Genomic DNA, 19,752 nt, shown 5'->3' with positions numbered 1-19,752 from the left:
TCTCAGTCCGACACCATTCCCACCCTTGATGCTGTGGATTCGGTCTGAGCTGGGCACTGGGCACAGTGTGGACCAAACCCCTTCCCGATTCTGCAGGAGGGTCTATGGCTGTCACACTTCATGTCACCCAGTCACTGCGCAGAGGTCACCAGTCCAGTTGGCTGTTTCTAGGCAACCCTGTGGGATTGCATGTCAGGGACAGCAAGGTACAGAAGTGATCAATAGACGCTGTGTTCCTCAGCTTCCCGCACTGCATGTGGCCTCTGGGCCTCCAGGAAAGGGTGAAGATATGGTGGTGGCCTAGGGCAGGTGTCATATGGGGCGGGCGGAGGAGCCCTCCCAGTGGGCAAGGTCATCTCTGGGGGTGACAGGAGCCGGGACTGGCTCTGGGAGGCCTGGGAGCCCCCGCCACGAGGCTTCCCTACCTTCAGAAACTGCCAGAGCAGCTTTTCGCCGTGACCGCGAGCCTGCTGGATCTTGTTCTGACAGAAACTTGGGAGGGTTCCCGCCCCCAGCGCCTGGCGCAGCTCTGCGGCCCGCTGCAGAAACTCGGGCTCCGTGGTGACTTGGCTGACGAAGACGAGGCAGGGGCCAGGCTGCGCTCCCTGAGGGGCGGGGGTGCTGGGGAGGCCAAAGGTAACCAGCTTCCCCCCAAACTGAAGAGGGAAGACAAAGAAGGGTAAAGGCCACGCCCGCAAAGCAAAAATATAACCCTAAGGTTCCAGGGACTCCAGCCTACCACTGGACAGGAAGTCAGTGTGAGCAGTGCCAGGTGGGACCGGCTGAGGGACCTCGTGACCAGCGTGCCACCACCCGAAACTTTTCAGCTCAGGGCAGGCATCCTCACCTGTCCTGGCACCACTCTTACTCCCGGGACATGCTGATCACCCCTATCCTCCTTTTTTTTTTTTTTTTAAATGGAATAACCAGTGAGAGACAGTTACAAAGTTGCTCATGATTGGGTTTCAGTCATACAATGTTCCAACCTCCATCCCTCCACCAGTGCTCATTCCCATCACCAAAGTCCCCTGTTTCCCTCCCCCTAGCCTGCCTCTATGGCAGGCACCTCTCTCTCTCTCTCTCTCTCTCTCTCTCTCTCTCTCTCTCTCTCTCTCTCTCTCTCTCTCTCTCTCCTATCTCTCTCCTCTCTCTCTTCTCTCTCTCCTCTCTCTCTCTCTCTCTCTCTCTCTCTCTCTCTCTCTCTCTCTCTCTCTCTCTCTCTCTCTCTCTCTCCCCCTCCCTCCCCTTTTTGGGCATTATGTTTTGCATTACAGGTACTGAAAGGTGCCCATGTTTGTCCCTGAGTGATTATTTCCAACAATCATTGTCCTGGTGGTCCCTTCTCTGTCCTTACTGCACTCCCGCCCACACCACTTGTGGCCAGCTTCCAACCATAGGCTGTCCTGGCCCTTGTTTCGACTCTCCTTGGGTATTAGTCTCATACTATGTTGTGGTTTGTTTTTCATAGCCCACAAGTGAGTGCAATCAGTCTAGGTCCCTCCCCCTCTCTAAACCGGGCCCTAACACCTGACTGCAACCACAATCTTCAATCCACCCTGTTGGCCAGCCCAAGCCTCCCATGCTGCCCTTGACCTGGGAGTGTCCAGGAGCTCAGGCTGTTGCTTTTGTCCCACAGCCCACTGGGCACAAAACCCTCGCGAGGCAAAGCCAGACCTCCACCATCATTCCTGCCTCGGTGCCGGGACCACTCATCACCCCCATCGCCCCCACAGGGGCAACCCTCTCAGCTGGGGGCGCCCTCCACAGAGCACCCACCCACAGCAGAGCTTACTCGAGTTCCTTTATCCAGGTGGTGCACTGGGGGGGGTCCCCTAACCCCCCCCCCGCCCCCCAGCGCTGCCCAGAGCACCCAGGCCACTCCCAGCAGTAAAGCCTGATTCCCCGCCACAGAGGGCACCGGGGGCACCGGGCATCGGGACTTTGGAAAACTCTCCCAGTTATTCCAATTGCAGCCAAAGCTGAACTACCATTCTCCCCAACCCCCCAAACTCTTCCTCCTCTTAGGAGCCCCTCCCTGGTGCACCCCCCCTTCCCAAGAGGGACACTCCCCTCCCCGCTGCCCCGAATCTGCACCATAGTTCAGGGCTGAATACACTCTCCTGACGTGTCTGGAACTTGACAGTCTGACAAAGCGTGTAATTCAGGAGGGTAAGTGGGGCAGGGGTTACCCCTCCCAGCGTTACAGAGGCGAACTCTCAGGTCCTGAGCTCAGCGGCAGCCCCTGAGTCACCGGCCCGTAAGTGGCACAGCTGTAAGAGCCGGGGCCTCTCGGCTGCAGAATTCTATTTTTTTTTTCTCTTTTCCTCTTTTTTGCAGACTTGGGTATTGCACCCAGAGCCTCACACAGCCAAGGGAAGTATCCTACCAACGCGCGCTACGCCCCCCGCTGAGCTAGGCTCTCCCTGCAGGATTCTTTATCTTACTGCCTCCTCCGGAGCAAAGCTGTTGGTTCTGAAATCCAGAAGTTCTCCTTTTGGGGGAGCCTGGAGATGGCTCAGAGGACCAGAGCACGTGCTTCGCAGAGGGGAGCCCCCGGTGCACTCCCCTGCACTCGCGCTGTTCCCCGGAGCACTGTGCCAGGAGTGAGCTCTCAGCACCCTCAGCACGGCTGGATATGGCCCTCCAGCCACAAAAGAGGTGCTACACTTTCACATATCTATTGTTTATTTATTTGTTTATTTTTGAGCCGCACGCGGCAGTACTCAGGGCTTTCTCCTGGCTCTGTGCTCAGGAATCACTCCTGGCGGGACTCAGGACTGAATCTCCAATATGGGGCACTGAGCATTGAATGGGTTGGCCGCACTGCAGTACTATCTTCCCAGTCCCTCGGCAAGTTCTAAATTGCTCCTGTATTTCCAGCATTGTGCCGGGCCTCAGGCCCTGCTGCTTCTCTGACCTGCGCCTACGGCCGCTGCCTGAGTTCTAGCCTAAGTCAAAGGATCCAGAAGCTAAGCCTGAATAATATTTCCAGGAGATCTGAATTTACTTCGGAAGTCTGAGGTGATGTACTGCTTGAGGCATAGAAGTGAGACACACCGTCTCTGCCCTCCAGGGGTCTACGGCTGACATAACCAGCACAGTGACAATCACCACTGTCAGGAGTTCCCAACCGGGGACCATAGAACTGGGGTGGAGCCTGGCGGAGGGCAACAGGGGCAGCACTGACTAGGGGGCCTTTAAGAAAGGGACTCAGCGGGGCCCAGAAGAAAGGAGCTCTAGGGGATGGGACACAACCGAGCCCAAACACAACCCGGAAGGGCAAAGGGGCCTGTGCACGTTTGGTCTTAAGTTTTATTTATTTATTTATTTATTTATTCATTTATTTATCCATTTATTTATTTATTTATTTTTGCTTTGTGGGTCACACCCAGCGATGCTCAGGGGTTACTCCTGGCTCTGCACTCAGGAATTCCTCCTGGCGGTGCTTGGGGGACCATATGGGATGCTGGGAATCGAACCCGGGTCGGCCGGGTACAAGGCAAATGCCCTACCCGCAGTGCTATTGCTCCAGGCCCAAGTTTATTTTATTTTTACAAAGCATCTTCACACACATATTTAGAGCAAATGAACCATCCGCACGTGTGTTCTCTCTCTTTCTTTCTCTCTCTCTCTCTCTCACACACACACACACACACATGGATATGCACACACACATACACAAACACACGCAAAGTGAGCAAAACTACCTGCAAACACAGCAAACAAACCACCTTCACATACACACAACAAATGAACCATCTGCACGCACACACACACACACACACACAATGTGTGCACATGCGCACACTCACACACAGCATATGAAACTCCTCTGCATGCATACATTTACACAAATGAAACACCAGGGCACACTGTAGCACTGCAGCACTGTCACCCCGTTGTTCAGTGATTTGCTCAAGCGGGCACCAGTAACATCTCCATTGTAAGACTTGTTACTGTTTTTTGGCATATCGAATACGCCATGGGGAGCTTGCCAGGCTCTGCTGTGTGGGCGGGATACTCTCGGTAGCTTGCCGGGCTCTCCGAGAGGGGCGGAGGAACCAAACCCACTAAGCAAATGAAATACCTATACAGACAAATGGCAAATGAAACTCTATCTCTCTGTCTCTGTCTCTGTCTTTGTCTCTCTTTCTCTCTCTCACACACACACATACACAGACTTACAGCAAATGAAACCCCTGCTGGCCTTCTCATCCACTTGGGGGCCTTCTTCAGGGGCGGGATCAGTGACGCTGGGGCCAGCCGCTCTGGCACCTGCAGTGGGGGGAGAGGCCGGCCTTCACCGAAGGATGCGGAGATCTGGGGGCACAAGGACACCTGTGTCAGCCGCCTGGGGGGGGTGGCTCACCCGTGACCCCACCTGCAGCTCAGAGGGAGGACCCCTGAGATGTCCCACTCCAGCCTGCACTCGGGGGCAAGGGTCAAGGAACCGGGCATGAGGGCAGGGCCCTCGGGTAAGTCTAAAACAAAGTGAGACAAAACGGAGCTACGAGAGATGGAGGGACGACTCATCCTTCCGAAACAGGGGACCCCCTGGACCCGAGACCCCACAGGGCCATCCATGGCCAAGGCTTCCTGTGCACTGCAGTGGGAAACACAGCCTCCCAGTAGAGGGGTCTGAAGCAATGGGGCACTCGTCCCGAACCCGGGCCCTCATTTCCCTGTCTATTAGCTTCCCTCTTCCAGGCCCCTTCCTCCCCCGCCCATCAATACAGCCCCTGACCTCCGTACTCTCCACCGAGCCCGGCACACCTGCTCTGCCCGACTCATCTGCTGGGCTTCCCAGCTCCGACCCATCACAGAGCACAGAGCGATCCAGCCATCGAAGGAGGCGGCGGAGAACACCGAAGGGTCCCGAGGGCACCACTGCACGTCGAAGCACCAGCTGCTCTGGGTGGGCAGCCGGTAGACCACCTAGCAGGAGGGAGCCACCCGTCAGGGGCTGAGGCTGTATGGGGGGGAGTGGGGAGGGCGATCCAGAGCGCAGGGCCGCCGCTGGGCTTCCCGCCAGCACCCCGCCAAGGGGCCGACTCACGTCACCGCTCTCCAAGTTCCAGCACAGGATCTGGTTGTCCTTGGCGCTACTCAGCAGCAGCTCGGCATCAGCCTGACTCCACGACACGGACAGGACCCCCCTGAAATGATGGAGAGAACAACCAGTGCTCGGAGGGAGCCGACTAAAGGGACGTACAGCCTCTCGGAGCTACTGCTGGGCAAATCTCATCCCCATTAAGATGAGCTGCCTGATTTCATTTGACGAAGCAGGGTGATGAGGCTTGGGAACGCCAAGGAACTGCCCAGCGGCCCTGCAGCCAAAGCCCAAGCCACGTCCCGGAGACCAAGCCCCGGGCCCCGCTGCTCCTCCCTGCTGCAAGTCTGCTGCCCACCCAGCCGGCATCGTGCCCGTGGCCAGTCCCAACCCAGGAGGACAGTGAGAACTGACCTCGCAGAATCCCAAAGGAGGAGCCGGAGAAGTAGCACAGTGGGTAGGGCACTCGCCTTACATGCAGCCAACCTGAGTTCAATCCCTGGCACCCCGTATGGGCTCTGGAACACCACCAGGAGTGATTCCTGAGCATTGCCAGGTGTGGCCCCCGAACCAAAAAAGCAAGAAAGAAAACATCCCAAAGGAGGCTCGGCAGCTGACAGAATAAAGAAAACGGGGTGTGGGTAGCCACTGGAATATTACTCTGCCATTAAAATGAAGGCTTGGTGGTCAAGGAGGCTGGGTGGGTCAACAGGCTGGAGCACAGGCCTTGCATGCCGGAGGCCCAAGTTCCATCCCTGGCACCAGATGGTGCTCTGAGTACCTCCGAGTCACATGGCTCCTGAGCACTGCCAGGTGTGGCCCCAAACCATACAAACAAAAAAAGATGCAAGTGTGCCTTTGGGGACAAAAGGGTTCATAAGCACCTTAAAGTGATGAAGTAAATAAGTCAGGGAGTGAAAGATGACATCACTCAGATGTGTGATATAAGTAACTGAAGCGGGGGCTGGAGAGATCGTAGAGTGGGTAGGGGGCTTGCCTTGTCTGTGGTACCCAGGTCCCATCCGTATGGTCCCCTAAGCTCTACCAGGAGTGATCCCTGAGCACTGCCAGGTGTGGCTCCAAACCCACATAAATTAATAAAGCAAAGGAACTGGCAAAACAGCTACAACAACAAATCTCCTAGTTTCAGTAAAAACTATGATTTTCCAGAGGAAAGTGGTTGGGGAGGGGAGGAAGGGCAGAGGGGATTCTGGTGGTGAATCTGGCGGTAAATCTGGTGGAGGAGTAGTACTGGGCCAGCAGGTTCTGGGCTAGCAGACATGCAGTTAGTACTCTGAAAATTCTAAACAATCTAGAAATAAAATATATAGATGTAGGGATTCCGTAACAGAGATTGCAAACCAACTACAGATCAACAACAGAGAGAGAGGAGAAAGGGTGGGGGAAAAAACTAAAAAAAAAAAATAAATTCCCACGGGGGCATAAAGGCAAAAGGGCCCCTCTACCAAAGAGACTGGGCTGGGGGCTGCTCTGTGCCCCCCCTCGCAGAGCCGGCTGCTCCCCGGACAGACCAGCCCAAGTCCCGAAGGAGGCGATGCCGTCACCGGTCAGCCAGCAGCCGCCGGGCAGAGTCACTCCCAGGCCTGTCGGGGGCCCTGGGTCCCTCGGAAGCCCCCCCGGCTGGCTGGGACTGGAACTCGGTGGCTCTGAACGGGGAGGCCGGGCCCGGGTGTACCTGCTGTGGCTCTCCAGCACCTTCAGCGGCGAGGAGGCGAAGCGCAGGTCCCACAGCTGGATCACAGGCAGCCGGTCGTCTTCTGAGCACAGCACCAGCTGGGTGGCGACGTCGGGGCGCCAGGCCAGGCCCGAGCAGCGCATCTGAGGGGCAAGGCAGAGCCCCCACCCCCCGGGAGCATTACCAACTCTGGCAGGATGAAGCCTTTCTTAGGGGCTGGCAGGGGCTCACCTGGGAGGTGGACTTGGGGTCCCTTCTATGTGAAAAGCAGGGGTGACAGCCAGGATGAAGGCAGGTCCCCTCTGGGCCGCCCGCAGGCTCCGTGCTGCTTCCCAAGGGCTGGTTCCCCAGGGGCGGGGCTGGGGCAGAAGCTCGGGCTTCGGGTTCGGTGGGGAGCAGTGCCCTGTGAGGAGCAGGGAGGCAGTGGGGGGAGCGGCCGGGACTCACCCTGGGGCCCCAGGACTCACCCTGCTGCTGGGGTCGCTGACTTTGATGATCGGTTCGTTCTTCCGGAGGTCCCACACCACTGCCTTGCCACTCGGGTGGGCTGAAGACAAAATGTGCTGAACTTGCCGGTTCCAGGAAAGTGCCTTGATGTCTTCTGGGGGCTGCCGAGGCAGGATGGCGTGCATGTGTACCCATGTGTGAACACGTGTGTGCGTGTGTGTGTGTGCAGAGGAACTTGTCATCCCTGGACCAAGAGACATCTGCTGTTTCCTTGCACCCAACCACCCCCAGGAAGCCCACAAGTATACACAGGACTCCCCAATTCCCATCTCGGGGAGCTGGGCATGGAGTTTCCTCAAGAACACTGATGTGGCTGCAGAGAGAACAGCAGGCACACTTGGGTCTTATTCGGGTCTTATTCTGACCCTTGAGTGCTCCCGAGAGGATGGTCAAGAATCAGAAACAGGGGCCAGAGCAATAGTAAGGTGGGGAGGGCACTTGCCTTGCACGTGACTAACCCAGGTTCGATCCCTGGCATCCCACATGGTCTCCTGATCATCGTCAGGAGTAATTCCTGAGTGCAGAGCCAGGAGTAGTCCCTGAGCACTGCTGGGTGTGACCCCAAAACAAATAAACAAACCATCAGAAACAGAAGTAGAGCAATAGTACAGGGGGTAGGGTGTTGCCTGGCACATGCCAGCCCAGGTTTGATCCCTGGCACCCCGTATCCGCCAAGCCCAGCGATCCCTGAGCACAGAGCAAGTCCTGAGCCATCAACCATCCGGCCCGCACAGCCAGGCCAAGTATTGTGGCCCCTGGCACCCTCGATCACTGCTTAGGAGCCCCACCACGTGCTCACCCCATTAAAAAAGTGGTTCTCTATGACAACGAGAGTGGGAGAAGAGAAGGCAGGCAAGGGAGGGAAGGAAACAGACCCCAGAGAGAAAAGGCAGGAAAAATAAAAGCTGCCGCCACTTTAAGGGCATAAGAGCTGGCCAGTGGCTGTTGAAGGACCCAGCGTCCTGCATGTCCTGCACGCGTAAGACAGAGGAAAGCCAACCAGCAACCTGCGGGGTCAGTCACAGGCTGGTACTAAGGGGTTCACTGAGTTGGAAGGCACAACAGCCCCCCCAAAAGGACACGAGAGACCCGAGTATGTTACTGCGGCCCTCTGGGCCCTGCCTAATAACATCTTGCACACCGCTGAGACCAAGAGTGGCTTCCTCCTCCCTGGGTCCTCACCTCCCTGCCACTTGCCCTCTGTGCTTCCTAACATGGTCATGACCCGCCTCCCCGCGGTTAGTAACGGCCTGGGAGCTTCGTCTGTGGAGCTTTAGTGCCCTCCAGTGGCCAAACATGGCACCACCTGTTCTCAGGCCGAATTCCAGCCCTTCCCTGCGGAAACTGGGGGTGACTGGAGGTGGGGGTGGAGGCGGAGGGTCCCCACACTGTCTCGGAGCAGCTGGCCCCGAGGTTCCTCCTCACCTGAGACTTCGATCCTGGGGTCATTGGTGTGCTCAGATGGTTCAAATCCCAAATGAAGATTTCAGAGTCATTGGCCCCCGAGGCCAGGAGGTTGGCCTGTAGGGAGAATAGGCCTGTGGCGACACGGTGTGGCAGGGAGAGCACAAGGGATGTGTGGGGTGGGGGGAGGCGACACCTATACCTGGGGCCGGTAAGGCCTCCCCTCTCACAGCCTGGGAAGGCTCGGCCCGCAGGACCCGGGAAGGGGCAGTACCTGGAAAGGGTTAAAGTCGAGGGCCCCGACAGGCCCCGTGTGCTTCTGAGTCTGGGCCAGGACAGGTTCCTTCCCGGCAGACAGGATGTGGGCCACGCGGTACACAGTCAGCGTGCCATTGTCCCCGCCGCCGGCAAGAACCCCGGAGCCTTCCAGAAGCCCATTGCCAAAGCTCCCCCACACCAGCTTGTGAAACCTACGGAGAGGAGGGGCTGGCATCAGCACCACGCAGGGCAGCACCGCTGCCAACCTCTGCCATCATGCACCCCGAGGGCAGCCAGTGTGCAGACACAGAACAGAGGCCTAATCCCTTTTACCCGGCACCTTTCTCTGGGGGAGGGACAAAAACATTCCTGCTGGAACTTACTCAGAGGTGTGCAGCGATGCTTCGAGGGTCGGGAGGGTTGCCCCACACCCGGCAGTGTTCAGGAGTTATTCCGGACTCTGGGACCCAGAGTGACCATGGGTGGGGCTCCGGGGACTGATGCATTGAGTCGGGGGCCAGATCTGAGTTGGCCACACACAATGCAGGATCCTCGCCCCCTGTAACTATCTCTCCAGCCCTGGGGTTATTTTTTCTTATTATTATTAATTTATTTATGGCTTTTAGGCCACACAAAGCAATGTTCAGGGGTTATTCCCAGCTCTGTGCTCAAGGATAACTCCTGGTGGGCTCGGAAGGCCATGTAGAGTGTCAGGGAATCAAACCAGGTCAGCCATGTGCAAGACAAGCGCCTTACATGCTGTGTTCTCTCTCCGGCTCCTATTTTATTCAAGTATGTAGAATGGGGTTATATAAGCTCAATGATTAATACTTCGTATAGATTAGTCAATCCAATCCTCATAACTCAAATAACAGTAACACCAAATATTTAAATTGTACCCGGAACTGTTTTAAGTGCTTTTTTATTAGTAGGGAGAGCAGGCCTGTGGTGACAGTGTGGCAGGGAGAGTGCAAGGGGTGGGGGGGGGCCTTAGGGGCTAAGGGGCTCACACCTGGTGATACTCGGGGGTTACTCTTAGTTCTGCTTTCAGGAATTACTCCTGGCAGTGCTCAGGCAACCATATAGGATGTCAGGGATTGAACCTGGGTTAGCGTGTGCAAGACAAGTATTTTACCTGCTGTACTATTGCTTCCATCCCAATAATCACTGTTTTAGAGTTTAACAACTTCATGAATTATTATTAAAGCTCATTTTCAACTGAAGAAACTGAGGCACAGAGAAGTTATAAAATTACACATACTACACATAGACATGTGTACATACACATGTGTGTATACATACACATACAGGTGTGTGCGCATGGATGGGTATGCACATGTTACACAACTAGTCATTTATCCCTCATTTTACAGCCAGCAAGTGGCAGGGTCAAGGCTTAAAGGTCAGATATGTCTTATTCCAGAGCCTAGCTCATAAGAGGTGCTTCTTTATTTTAACTTAAAAAAAATTTTTTTTTGACCATACCCTGCGATGCTCAGGGGTCATTCCTGGATCTGCACTCAGAAATTATTCCTGGCGGTGCTGGGGAACCATACGGGATGCGGGGATAGAACCCGGGTCGGCTGTGTGCAAAGGAAATGCCCTACCCGCTATACCATCTCTTCAGCCCCAAACTGTCTTCCTTTTAGAGGATGATCCAATCCTTCACTGCCTGACTTGAATGGGGTTCTCTAGGCCAAGAGCTGCTGTCCCCTCCTTGCCTGTTACCAGAGGTGAGACCAGACCTGAGGAACCCCTCCACGCCGCCCCCCCGTGGCTGCTCCCCTGGAGACGCCACCTGGGAGCAGTGGGCGAGCCCTACAGACAGCAGCTCGGGCACAAAGTGCCCTCGGGGATGTGCTTCTTAGGTTTCCTACAGACACACAGGAGAGAGCAGGAGCGGGAGCGGCAGGGAAGCCTGGGGGAAGGCACCCCACACCCCCCAGCGCTTCGAAAGTGATCTGTCCACTTCAGAGCTGCGAGCCAAGGACATTTCCACATCCCGGCGGAGCCGCCCAATTTCACAGCAAGCGCTGTCACAAGATCCTGCATGGAGATGCAATGTCCTACCCACGGGTGGCCGTGAGCAAGGCGGTCGGTGGGGTAACCGGCAGGAACCTGTCTGGCTGGTGGCTGCCGCAGAAGCACCTTTCAGGAGAGTGCGCTGCGATTCAGCCCGGCTCAGGGTGCAGCTCGAAAACAACCCTCGGGAAGGCTTCGTTTCTGAAGATGGCACAGATCCTCAGAGGGCAAAAGGCCACATGCCAGGAGCCCAAAACGCGCCACTAACAGCATGGTAAATCTCAGTGCCTACGCAAAACCTAAAGAGCAATTTGAGGAAGTAAAAACGTGAGGAGGGGCTGGAGCTGTAGTCTAGCGGGAAAGGCACTTGCCTTGCACGTGGCCTACGTGAGTTAGATCCCTGGCAACCCATATGGTCCCGCGAGCCCACCAGGAGTCAGGAGTGATCCCTGACTACAGAGCCAGGAGTAACCCCTGAGCATCGCTGGGTATGGCCCCCAAGCCCAAAAAAAAGAAAAAAAGAAAAAAAGAAACAACAACAAAAATACTTGAGAAGAAACCCACACATCACCAATTAGAAAAGAATTTGGGGGAGTGGAAAGAGGGTCCGAGAGATAATACAGCGGAAAGGGCACTTGCCTGGCTTGCAGTCAACCTGGGTTCAATTCCTGGCATCCCATGTGGTCCCCTAAGCCCACTAGGAATGATTCCTGAGTGCAAAACCAGGAGTAACCCCTGAGGTTACTCCTGCCTGATGTCACCCAAAAACCAGAGAGAGAAACAGAGACAGAGAGATAGACAGTGAGATAGAAAGATGGAGAGACAGAGAGGGAGAGTGACAGAAACAGAGAGTGACAGACAGAACGGCACAGAGATAGATAGAATGACAGAGAGATAAACAGAGACAGAGAGATAGAGACAGAGACAGAGAGAGAACATGAGAGACACAGAGAGAGTGATAGAGAGATAGAGATACAGAGAGTGACAGAGATAGAGAGACATAGAGAGACAGAATGACAGAGTGACATAGAGATAGTGACAGAGAGATGAGAGATAGAGAGATAGAGATACAGAGAGACAGAATGAAAGAGCTAGAGAGAGAGAGATAGAGAGTGACAAAGGGATAGAGAGACAAAGAGAGACACAGAGAGAGAGAAAATATGTCCCATATGGCCATAAGAGGCTGCATGTTGTCTGAGGCCTCTGCCTGGGCAGACGGCAAGTCTAGGTTATTCTGGTCAGTGGAAAACTAGTAGAAGGACAAGACATACAGACCAGAGTCAAGGATCGCAGACCTTGGGGTTGTTAAAAAAAAAATAGCCAATGTTAGAAGAGTTAGTTCCATCAGAAAAGACCTAACCACCAAAGTCAGGCCGTCCCAATGGGGTCTCCCATTTGCCAACAGGAAGAGAGCACATCCCTACCGCAGACACGGCAGCACCAAGGGAGGTGAGGGGCAGTGACTGAGGGCAGCCGGGGGGAGTAGGAGCCCTGGGACAAGCCATGTGGGGACAGGGACAGGTCCACAGAGCGTCAATCATCCCTCCTGCAAATGAATAGGAAACTGGAGATGGTGCTGCCCGTGCATGCGTGAGTGGGCAGAGCGGAGAGGGTGACGAGATGTGAACAAGTAACGAACCTAAGGGAAAGTACACTGTGCTATCCTTTATCAACGCCATTTAAATAGTCATTAATTTATTAGGCTGTTTGGAGACATTTGATGATGCTCAGCAGTTACTCCTGGCTCTGCACTCAGGAATTACTCCTGGCAGTGCTCAGGGACCACATTGGAGGCCAGGAATCTAACCTGGGTCAGATTCTGGTTCAAACTCCAGCACCTCATGGTCCCTAAATTCTGTTGGGAGTGGCCACCTACCCCCAGCACAGAGCTGGGAGTGATCCCCCCAAATAGTGCCCGGTGTGGCCCAAAACACGTCCCCCTGAAAGAACAGAAGAACAGGGAGACTTACTGTAGAAAGGTAAAAACCTTTGGGGCCAGAAATAAACAGCAGGTCGGGCATTTGCCTTGCATGCGGCCGACCCAGGTTCAAACCCTGGCATTTCGTATGGTCTCCTGAGATGGCCAAGAGTTATTCCTGAGAGCATAACCAGGAGTAAGCCCTGAGCACCCCAGGTTGGCCCCCAAACAAAAACAAAAGAAAAAAGGTGAGCAGCTCCAAAAACATTTCTCTCCAGGATGATGGCAACAGTAAGACCAGCGTCACAGGACAGGTGATACCTAGGTAATTCTAGGTTCTCCGATTCCTACTCAGAAAGCAGAATTCCCAGAGACAGGCCTTCAGAACCAATCTTCTTTTCTTTTTTTGGTGCTCGAGAGACCATCTGGGATGCCAGGGATCAAACCAAGATTGGCTGCATGCAAAGCAAGTGCCTATCTGCTGTCCTATCACGCCAGCCTCCAGAACCAACATTGCAGATGAGAGCCCATAGATGATTCTAGCAAGCAGCCAGGGTCGAGAGTCACAGAGCAACGTCTGCAAGACTATATGCAGCCTCTAGAGTCAGAGAAGTGGATCAGCTGCACAAGACAGAAACAGCCTGGGTACCTATCAGCTCATGGCTCTGCTTATGGCAGAAAGAACAAATGGGCCGATGAGAAGAAAGTAAGCTGGGTGAGATCAGATCCCCGAGCCGATGAGTCGAATCCCTGGCCAAGATGCAGTGTCTGGGAGAGCTGTATCAACTCACTTTCAGGACACAGGTGTTTCTCGGGCTTGGGTTTTGACTGTGTTTGCTTAGCCAGGTTCCTTTTGAAAAACCTCCCCTCTCATGTTAGTTATGAGTTAGTTAATGACAGTGCAACGCCAGTTTGGTCCACATCCTGGCCAAAACAGCTCCTGAGGTCCAGGTGTCCTTAAGTCAAACCAAGTTGGTAAAGGAAGAGCTTAGAGTGGAAGGATGGAAAAATGAGAGAGAGGTGTTTTTCCCGTGTGCCTAGTCTGTACCCTGGTCACTCGGCATCTCCTACGCAGATCTACAGTGGAGAAAACAGGGTCACAGAAGTTCAATATTGTGCCTGAAAGGAAAACAGATGAGAGATTTGGGAACTGAACCAAAGCTCATGCGTCATCTCTCTATACTTACAGTGATCCTGGTGTCCCTGCAGAGAAGGCAAATGTGGGAACAGGAAAGCAAAGGACATAAAGCGTTTTCTCTGCTGGGTGTTTTCCCTTACCCTGGCATGCAAAGAGAGATCAGAGTGTTTCCCACACGGGGGTCTGAGGTAAAGGACCTGGAAGCGTCTGCCTGCTTCCTCCGTGTCACTGGAAGATGGGGCATCCCAAGATTAGAAGCTATCCGGAGAGCTAGAACCTCAGCCGAGGGAGAGGAAATCGCACTGTGGGCTCATACATCATTCAGTCACGGCAGCCGGGCCCTTAGTTCGAAAGTCAATGAAAAACATAAATAATGTATTTCCCCCCTAAACCTTTCTTCTTAAGTGAAATTCATCTTACAAACCAAACAGCGCTTGCTTGGGTGCACATGCTAATCCAGATGGATCGTGACTGCAGAGAGGGGCATTTTTCTCTACTCTCTTGTCAGTCGCGTTATAACCCGAGGCTGTCCCTTATCTGTACCCATGCTGGTACTTCAGAACATCTCATTTGCAGGCAGGTATTTCTCAATAGATATTTCGCTGAAGCCCTGAGATTGAGGACTAAGGCCATCTTCAGGACTCAGCCCTGGTGGAGGCATGTGACTGCAAGGACAGCTAAAGGAAGAGGAAGCTGCTGACAAGGACATGTTTATTTCGTAGTGAAGAGACATGAGAGAGAGCAGATTTTAATTCAAAAGTGAAAGAGTCTAAGCTAGAGAAAGAAAGGAAGCGAGATGAGCTCAGCCTGGATTTGGAATGGGTAGGTTCTTAGAAGTCATGGATAGGGGCCAGAGAGATAGGACAGCTGGGAAGCCGTGGGCCTTGCACACAGCTGACCCAGGTTCAATCCCTGGAGCTTCATGTGATCCCCCAAGCCCTGCCAGAAGTGATTCCTGAGCACAGAGTCAGAAGTAAGTCCTGAGTATTGCCAGGTGTGGGCCCCCAAACAAAAGAAAACACACACACACACACACACACACACACACGCACGCACAAAGAAGTCATCTACAACCTCTTTTAGGTATAAGTGAGGAAATCAGGGACTTAATCCAGACCCAGAGGCAGGCAGCCTTATCAGTATAAGGCAGTCAAGGGTATAACCCAACACAGTGGTGTTTTCCAAGACACTGCAGACACGATACCAGAACAGAGGAGCAGGGCAGGAGATATAGTACAAGGGTTAAGACGTTGCCTTGCATATGCCTGGCCGGGGCTCAATTGCTGGGACCTTATATGCTCCCTTTAGTACTGCCAGAAGTGATCCCCGAGCACAGAGTTGGGAGAAATCCCTGAACACCGCAGGGATCTGAGTTGCACCCAACCCAAACCCAAGCACACAAAAACAACAACAAAAATCCAAAAGCAAAGAGCATAGGATGATTACAAAAAGCAGGCTTCTGATGGTGCAAAACTTTGGAGGTAACTGCTTCTGACACTGAGACCTTCTTTAGACAGCTTACATAACAGGTGAATAATGGGAAGAAGACACGCTCTGGAATCAGATAGATTTAAATCTTAGACTCTAAATTTGGGGCCCCTCCTCGAGGGGAAAAAAAAAGAGCCTAATGGCATTCATGACTCAAGCTCCTTCTGAGGCATAAACCCAATAAGCAGAACCCCCAGCACAGGGCATGTGCTCTGTGGCTGCTAGTACTCAGTCGTACCCAGTGGTGAGAGGCCAGTCAGAGCCATCAAACCCAGAGGACCCGATCCCAGCCTGGCAAGCGGTGAGAAAACGGTGCACTCTCCGCTGTACTATCAGAAAAGGGAAGAATTGTCCAGGTTGTTTTCTTCAGAGAAGGAAGAAGCCTAGACCTCTGGGTTCAGATAGAGACAAGGGACTCGTGGGTCCAGCCGTGCGTGAGGCTCTCCCTGGCCTGATGCTGCCTGCCACAGCAGTGGGCATGGGTGGGCATCAAATCCTTTTTTTTTTTTTTTTGCAAAACTCACCCAGAGTTAGTTCGCATCTCTCCAACTTTTTGAAGAGTCTTCTCCCCTCCTGTCACGTGACCGCACCCTCCCCTTCCCCGAGCTGCCCCGGGGACGGTCCTCCTCCCAGAAGACCCCCACCAATGGTTCAGACATAGTACCTGCAGGAGGCAGAAAGGACTCCTTTGCATTTCAAGTCCAAAGAAGGGTCCCTGAAATCGACCTCAAAGATTTCCAAGGTACCATTTGTGCTAAAGGAGGCATCTAGCTGCTGGGCAGATGTCCCTAGGCACAAGAAAAGTTAGGAAGAAGCAGTGTATGAGCAACAGTACATGCAGGGAATAGAGGGGTAATGCCAAGTGGGAGGAAATGACAGAAGATGACTGGGCATACGCGTATCCTCTCCTAATGAAAGCATGAAGTATCTGACCCTCGTGCCATAGCTCAAGGTTGCCCTTAGAGGTAGGGATGGATAAGGAACAACATAAACCCCAAATATCCCCTTGTTAATCCTGATCCATCTTTCTGGGACCCCAAAACTGTCTTTGAGGCACAACACTGAATCCTGGGTACTTGGTTTCCCTTTAACCTGTGTGTCCCGTGCATCCTAATTCACAGCAAAACCATACCTGTGGCCAGATACACAGGGTACTGGCTGGCTGGGCTCCACGCTTGGACAGCTGGTCGCTCCAGTTCTTTCAGCTTCATGGTCATTCCTGTGGTGGCAGAAAATGGTATGCCTGCAGCCCACTGAAAACTCAGACTAGCTAGCTTATGAGGACCCATGGACACAAGGTCCTGTTTCTCTCTGTCATGGGACGGGCTTTTCACGGCCACACAGTGACCAATCAGCGACCATCTGCGGATCTGTCAGGCCGATTTATTTAGTCAATTACTGAAATCTAATGAAAGATCCTCTGCTGCACTCACTGTCAGAAGCCCTATGACGATTATAATCACCAAACCAGATCCTCCTAGTCACTTGACTCACTCGACACACCAGCCACATGCAAATGATTCCCAAATTGCTCTCACCGACACACAGTTAGCATATAGAACTCCAAACAGCATCATTCCACTTGCCTATAGCAAAGACCCTCGAAGGCTTCATCTGCCTAAACCGGAATTCTCTATGCCACCATCTCCCCCGCCCACATCTATTCTCTCTCTAGTTCATTTCAGTAAATGGTTCCACAATCTACCCAATTGCTCAACTCAGAAACCCTGGGTCTGGCCTTCTTCTTCAGTTCATTCTACAATGGATCTTCATTTACACTTTTCCAACTCCGGCCCACAGCACTCTTACCTGGGGACACCGCCATCTCTCACCTGGATTTACTGCAACGAGCTTCCAACTGGTTCTCTCCCTGTGCTCATGCCACTACTCAAGTCATTACATAACAGGAGGAGCCAACGCTTTAAAATAAAAGGACTGTGGCCATTTTATTTGCTTAAAATATTTTTAGTAAGGTTGGGGGGAGGGCTCATGGCAGAGTGCACATCCCAGCACTTGTGAGGCCTTTACTTCCATGCCCTGTGCTGCAGCCTGCCACCAGGTGTGGCCTCTATACAAAAGTATTTTGTGTCTTCTCTCATCCTCAGAATAAAATTCAAATCCCTTGTATGGCCTGTTAAAAGGCTGCAGCCAAGCACTTTAATTCATCTCGTGCTCCTTCCCCCTATGCACTCTATCCAGCTGGCATCAGCCCTTGCTCATTTGCCAGTCTTCTCTCACCTTCTTTTACAAACGGTTTTCTATTCTTCCACTCTCTGCAGAGGGGGGCTTCTTCTCACCTCCTCTCACCTCCTTAGAGGTGAGTCATCCCACCCAAGGTCTGTTTTCTTCTTAGGATTGCATAATAATATTTCTTTACATTTCATCTTTGGTCTTTTCCATTGACAAGCGAATTCTACAAGAACTAGAAACCATGTCTGGTTTGGTCATCTACCACTAATGGCAGAAAAACTACTGGGTACATAGTAAGTGATCATTAATATCTGTTGAATGCACGCAGAAATTATTTTAAGTATTTATTTCTTGCATAGGGGTTGGAGACCAGGCAGCATAGAGATGGGGATCAAACATGGTTCCAGGGGCCTGAATGACAGTACAGCATGTAGGACATTTACCTGACATGCAAGGGACACAAATTTGATTCCCAGAATTCTATGTGGTCCCCCAAGCCCACCAGGAGTGATCGCTGAGGGCAGAGCTGGAAGTAAGCCCTGAGCACTGCTCCAAAACAAAAAAACAATGTTCTAGTCCTTTGAGCTCTCTCGGTAGTCCCACAGTTGTTTTGTTTCTCACTCAATTCTAACATCTATTGAAGGGCCTGTCACAACAGGCCAGCAAAACAGCAGGAAAGTCGCTGGAGGGCCTGAGAGATGGTACAAGGGTTAAAGGGCTTGCCTTGCATGCTCCCCACCCGTTTTGTGATTCGTGGGAGCCCCACCAGGAATGACTCCCCGAGCACAGAGCCAGGGGTAGCCTCTGCGCCCCCATGGGTGCAACTCAAAAGCCAACCAGGAAAGAAAAAAAAAAAAAAGCCCTGGAGTGCTGGAAGGAAGCCTGGGACCCACTTGGGTTCCTGCTGAGCAAGTCACACGGTCAGTTCGGCCTCATCCAACGAAAACGGAAGACGCCGCTATTTCCAGCGGGCAGAACTTGTAAGCGTGCCCACGATGCCAATCCCCCCCACCCCGCCCCCTCCACCCACCACCCCCAGGAGGCCAGCTACAGAGACCGCTTGGACAAGCGGCAGTCACACGCTGCGGCGACCAGTGCCACCTGCTGGCCACGGTCGCCGTCACGTTTCTTGGGGAAAAAAAAAAGAAAAAGAAAAAGAAACCATCCCCCAAACCCTTCAATCACAAAAAAGTAAGGGACGAGCCGCTCGCGCGCGAGCCGGGCGCCGGGCAGCGTGCGGACGCGCTTCTGCCGCGGCTGTCCCCGGGCTGCTGAGTGGCACCCACTGCGACTCTCCCCGCTGATGCCTCTGAGTGAAAAGTGCCCGAGCCCGGGAGGTGCAAGAGGGGTCTCCATCCCTGACAGTGTGCAAACGGGGGGCTCCGACACGGCCGGTGGCCCACGGGGTGGGACGGGGGCGCGGGGGGCGGCGCGCGCTGCCCGGGGCCGCGCCTGTCCCCTTACCCGAAGCGCCGCGCGGGGGGCCTCCTCGGCCCGCAGCACGCGGCTCCTCGGGGCGGCCCCCGGGCCCGGGAGGTCGCCGGAGAGGGAGGGAGGACGCGGGGGTGAGCGGGCGGCACCGCGGAGTCCTCGCACGGGCGGAGGGTCGGGGAGGGATCCCCTTCGAGGGTGGGCGTCGTGGGGGCGTCCGGGAGAAACACGGGTCCCTGGAGCGGGCCACCGCGGGGGAGAGCAGCGGTACTCTGAGTGCCCGGCGCCGGCTCAGGGGTCCCCCGGCTGCAGCCGGGGCGCAGCGGCCTGCGCGGGGCCCAGGTCAGGCGGGGTCAGGCGCCTCCAAGGGCTTGCGGGCTCCGGGGAGCGCCTGTGGACGGCGGCCGCGGAGGGTCAAAAGTCGCCGCGCCCGACCCCGCGACCCACCGTCGACCTCCCTCCCCGCCCGGGACGTCTCTAAGCTCCGGTTGCTGCCCTCCCCGGCCCGCTGCAACTGCAGTCCTGGCGCCGCCGGGGGTCCGTGCCCACCGTTCCCTTGCGGTTCCAGTCCCGAAGCGAACTTTTGAGTTTTTAAGACTCTGGGGGCAGCCTCGGGAAAGAGAAAATACGAATTAATTATGGACTTATCC

At 54.2% G+C, this 19,752-nt stretch overlaps 1 protein-coding gene across 1 annotated transcript in view; it reads right to left on the bottom strand.

The window, feature by feature from the left end:
• The window catches only part of SEC31B (SEC31 homolog B, COPII coat complex component), a 29,922-nt gene extending 10,488 nt beyond the window's left edge, over positions 1 to 19,434 (bottom strand). Inside the window, exons 1-11 of the mRNA XM_055119132.1 lie at positions 19,136 to 19,434; positions 16,614 to 16,700; positions 16,146 to 16,269; positions 8,932 to 9,127; positions 8,679 to 8,774; positions 7,214 to 7,354; positions 6,747 to 6,889; positions 5,057 to 5,156; positions 4,774 to 4,935; positions 4,186 to 4,320; positions 426 to 656 (exon numbers count right to left, since the gene is read on the bottom strand). Coding sequence (XP_054975107.1) covers positions 426 to 656; positions 4,186 to 4,320; positions 4,774 to 4,935; positions 5,057 to 5,156; positions 6,747 to 6,889; positions 7,214 to 7,354; positions 8,679 to 8,774; positions 8,932 to 9,127; positions 16,146 to 16,269; positions 16,614 to 16,698 — 1,413 coding nt within the window. The 5' untranslated portion in view covers positions 16,699 to 16,700; positions 19,136 to 19,434. The remainder of the gene's footprint in view (positions 1 to 425; positions 657 to 4,185; positions 4,321 to 4,773; positions 4,936 to 5,056; positions 5,157 to 6,746; positions 6,890 to 7,213; positions 7,355 to 8,678; positions 8,775 to 8,931; positions 9,128 to 16,145; positions 16,270 to 16,613; positions 16,701 to 19,135) is intronic.
• Positions 19,435 to 19,752: the final 318 nt, after the last annotated feature.

This window comes from Sorex araneus, chromosome 11 (genome assembly GCF_027595985.1).
Source record: "Sorex araneus isolate mSorAra2 chromosome 11, mSorAra2.pri, whole genome shotgun sequence".
NCBI classification, from domain to species: Eukaryota; Metazoa; Chordata; class Mammalia; order Eulipotyphla; family Soricidae; genus Sorex; species Sorex araneus.
Note: the sequence above shows the minus strand (reverse complement) of the source record. Positions and strands in the feature narration are given on the sequence as shown.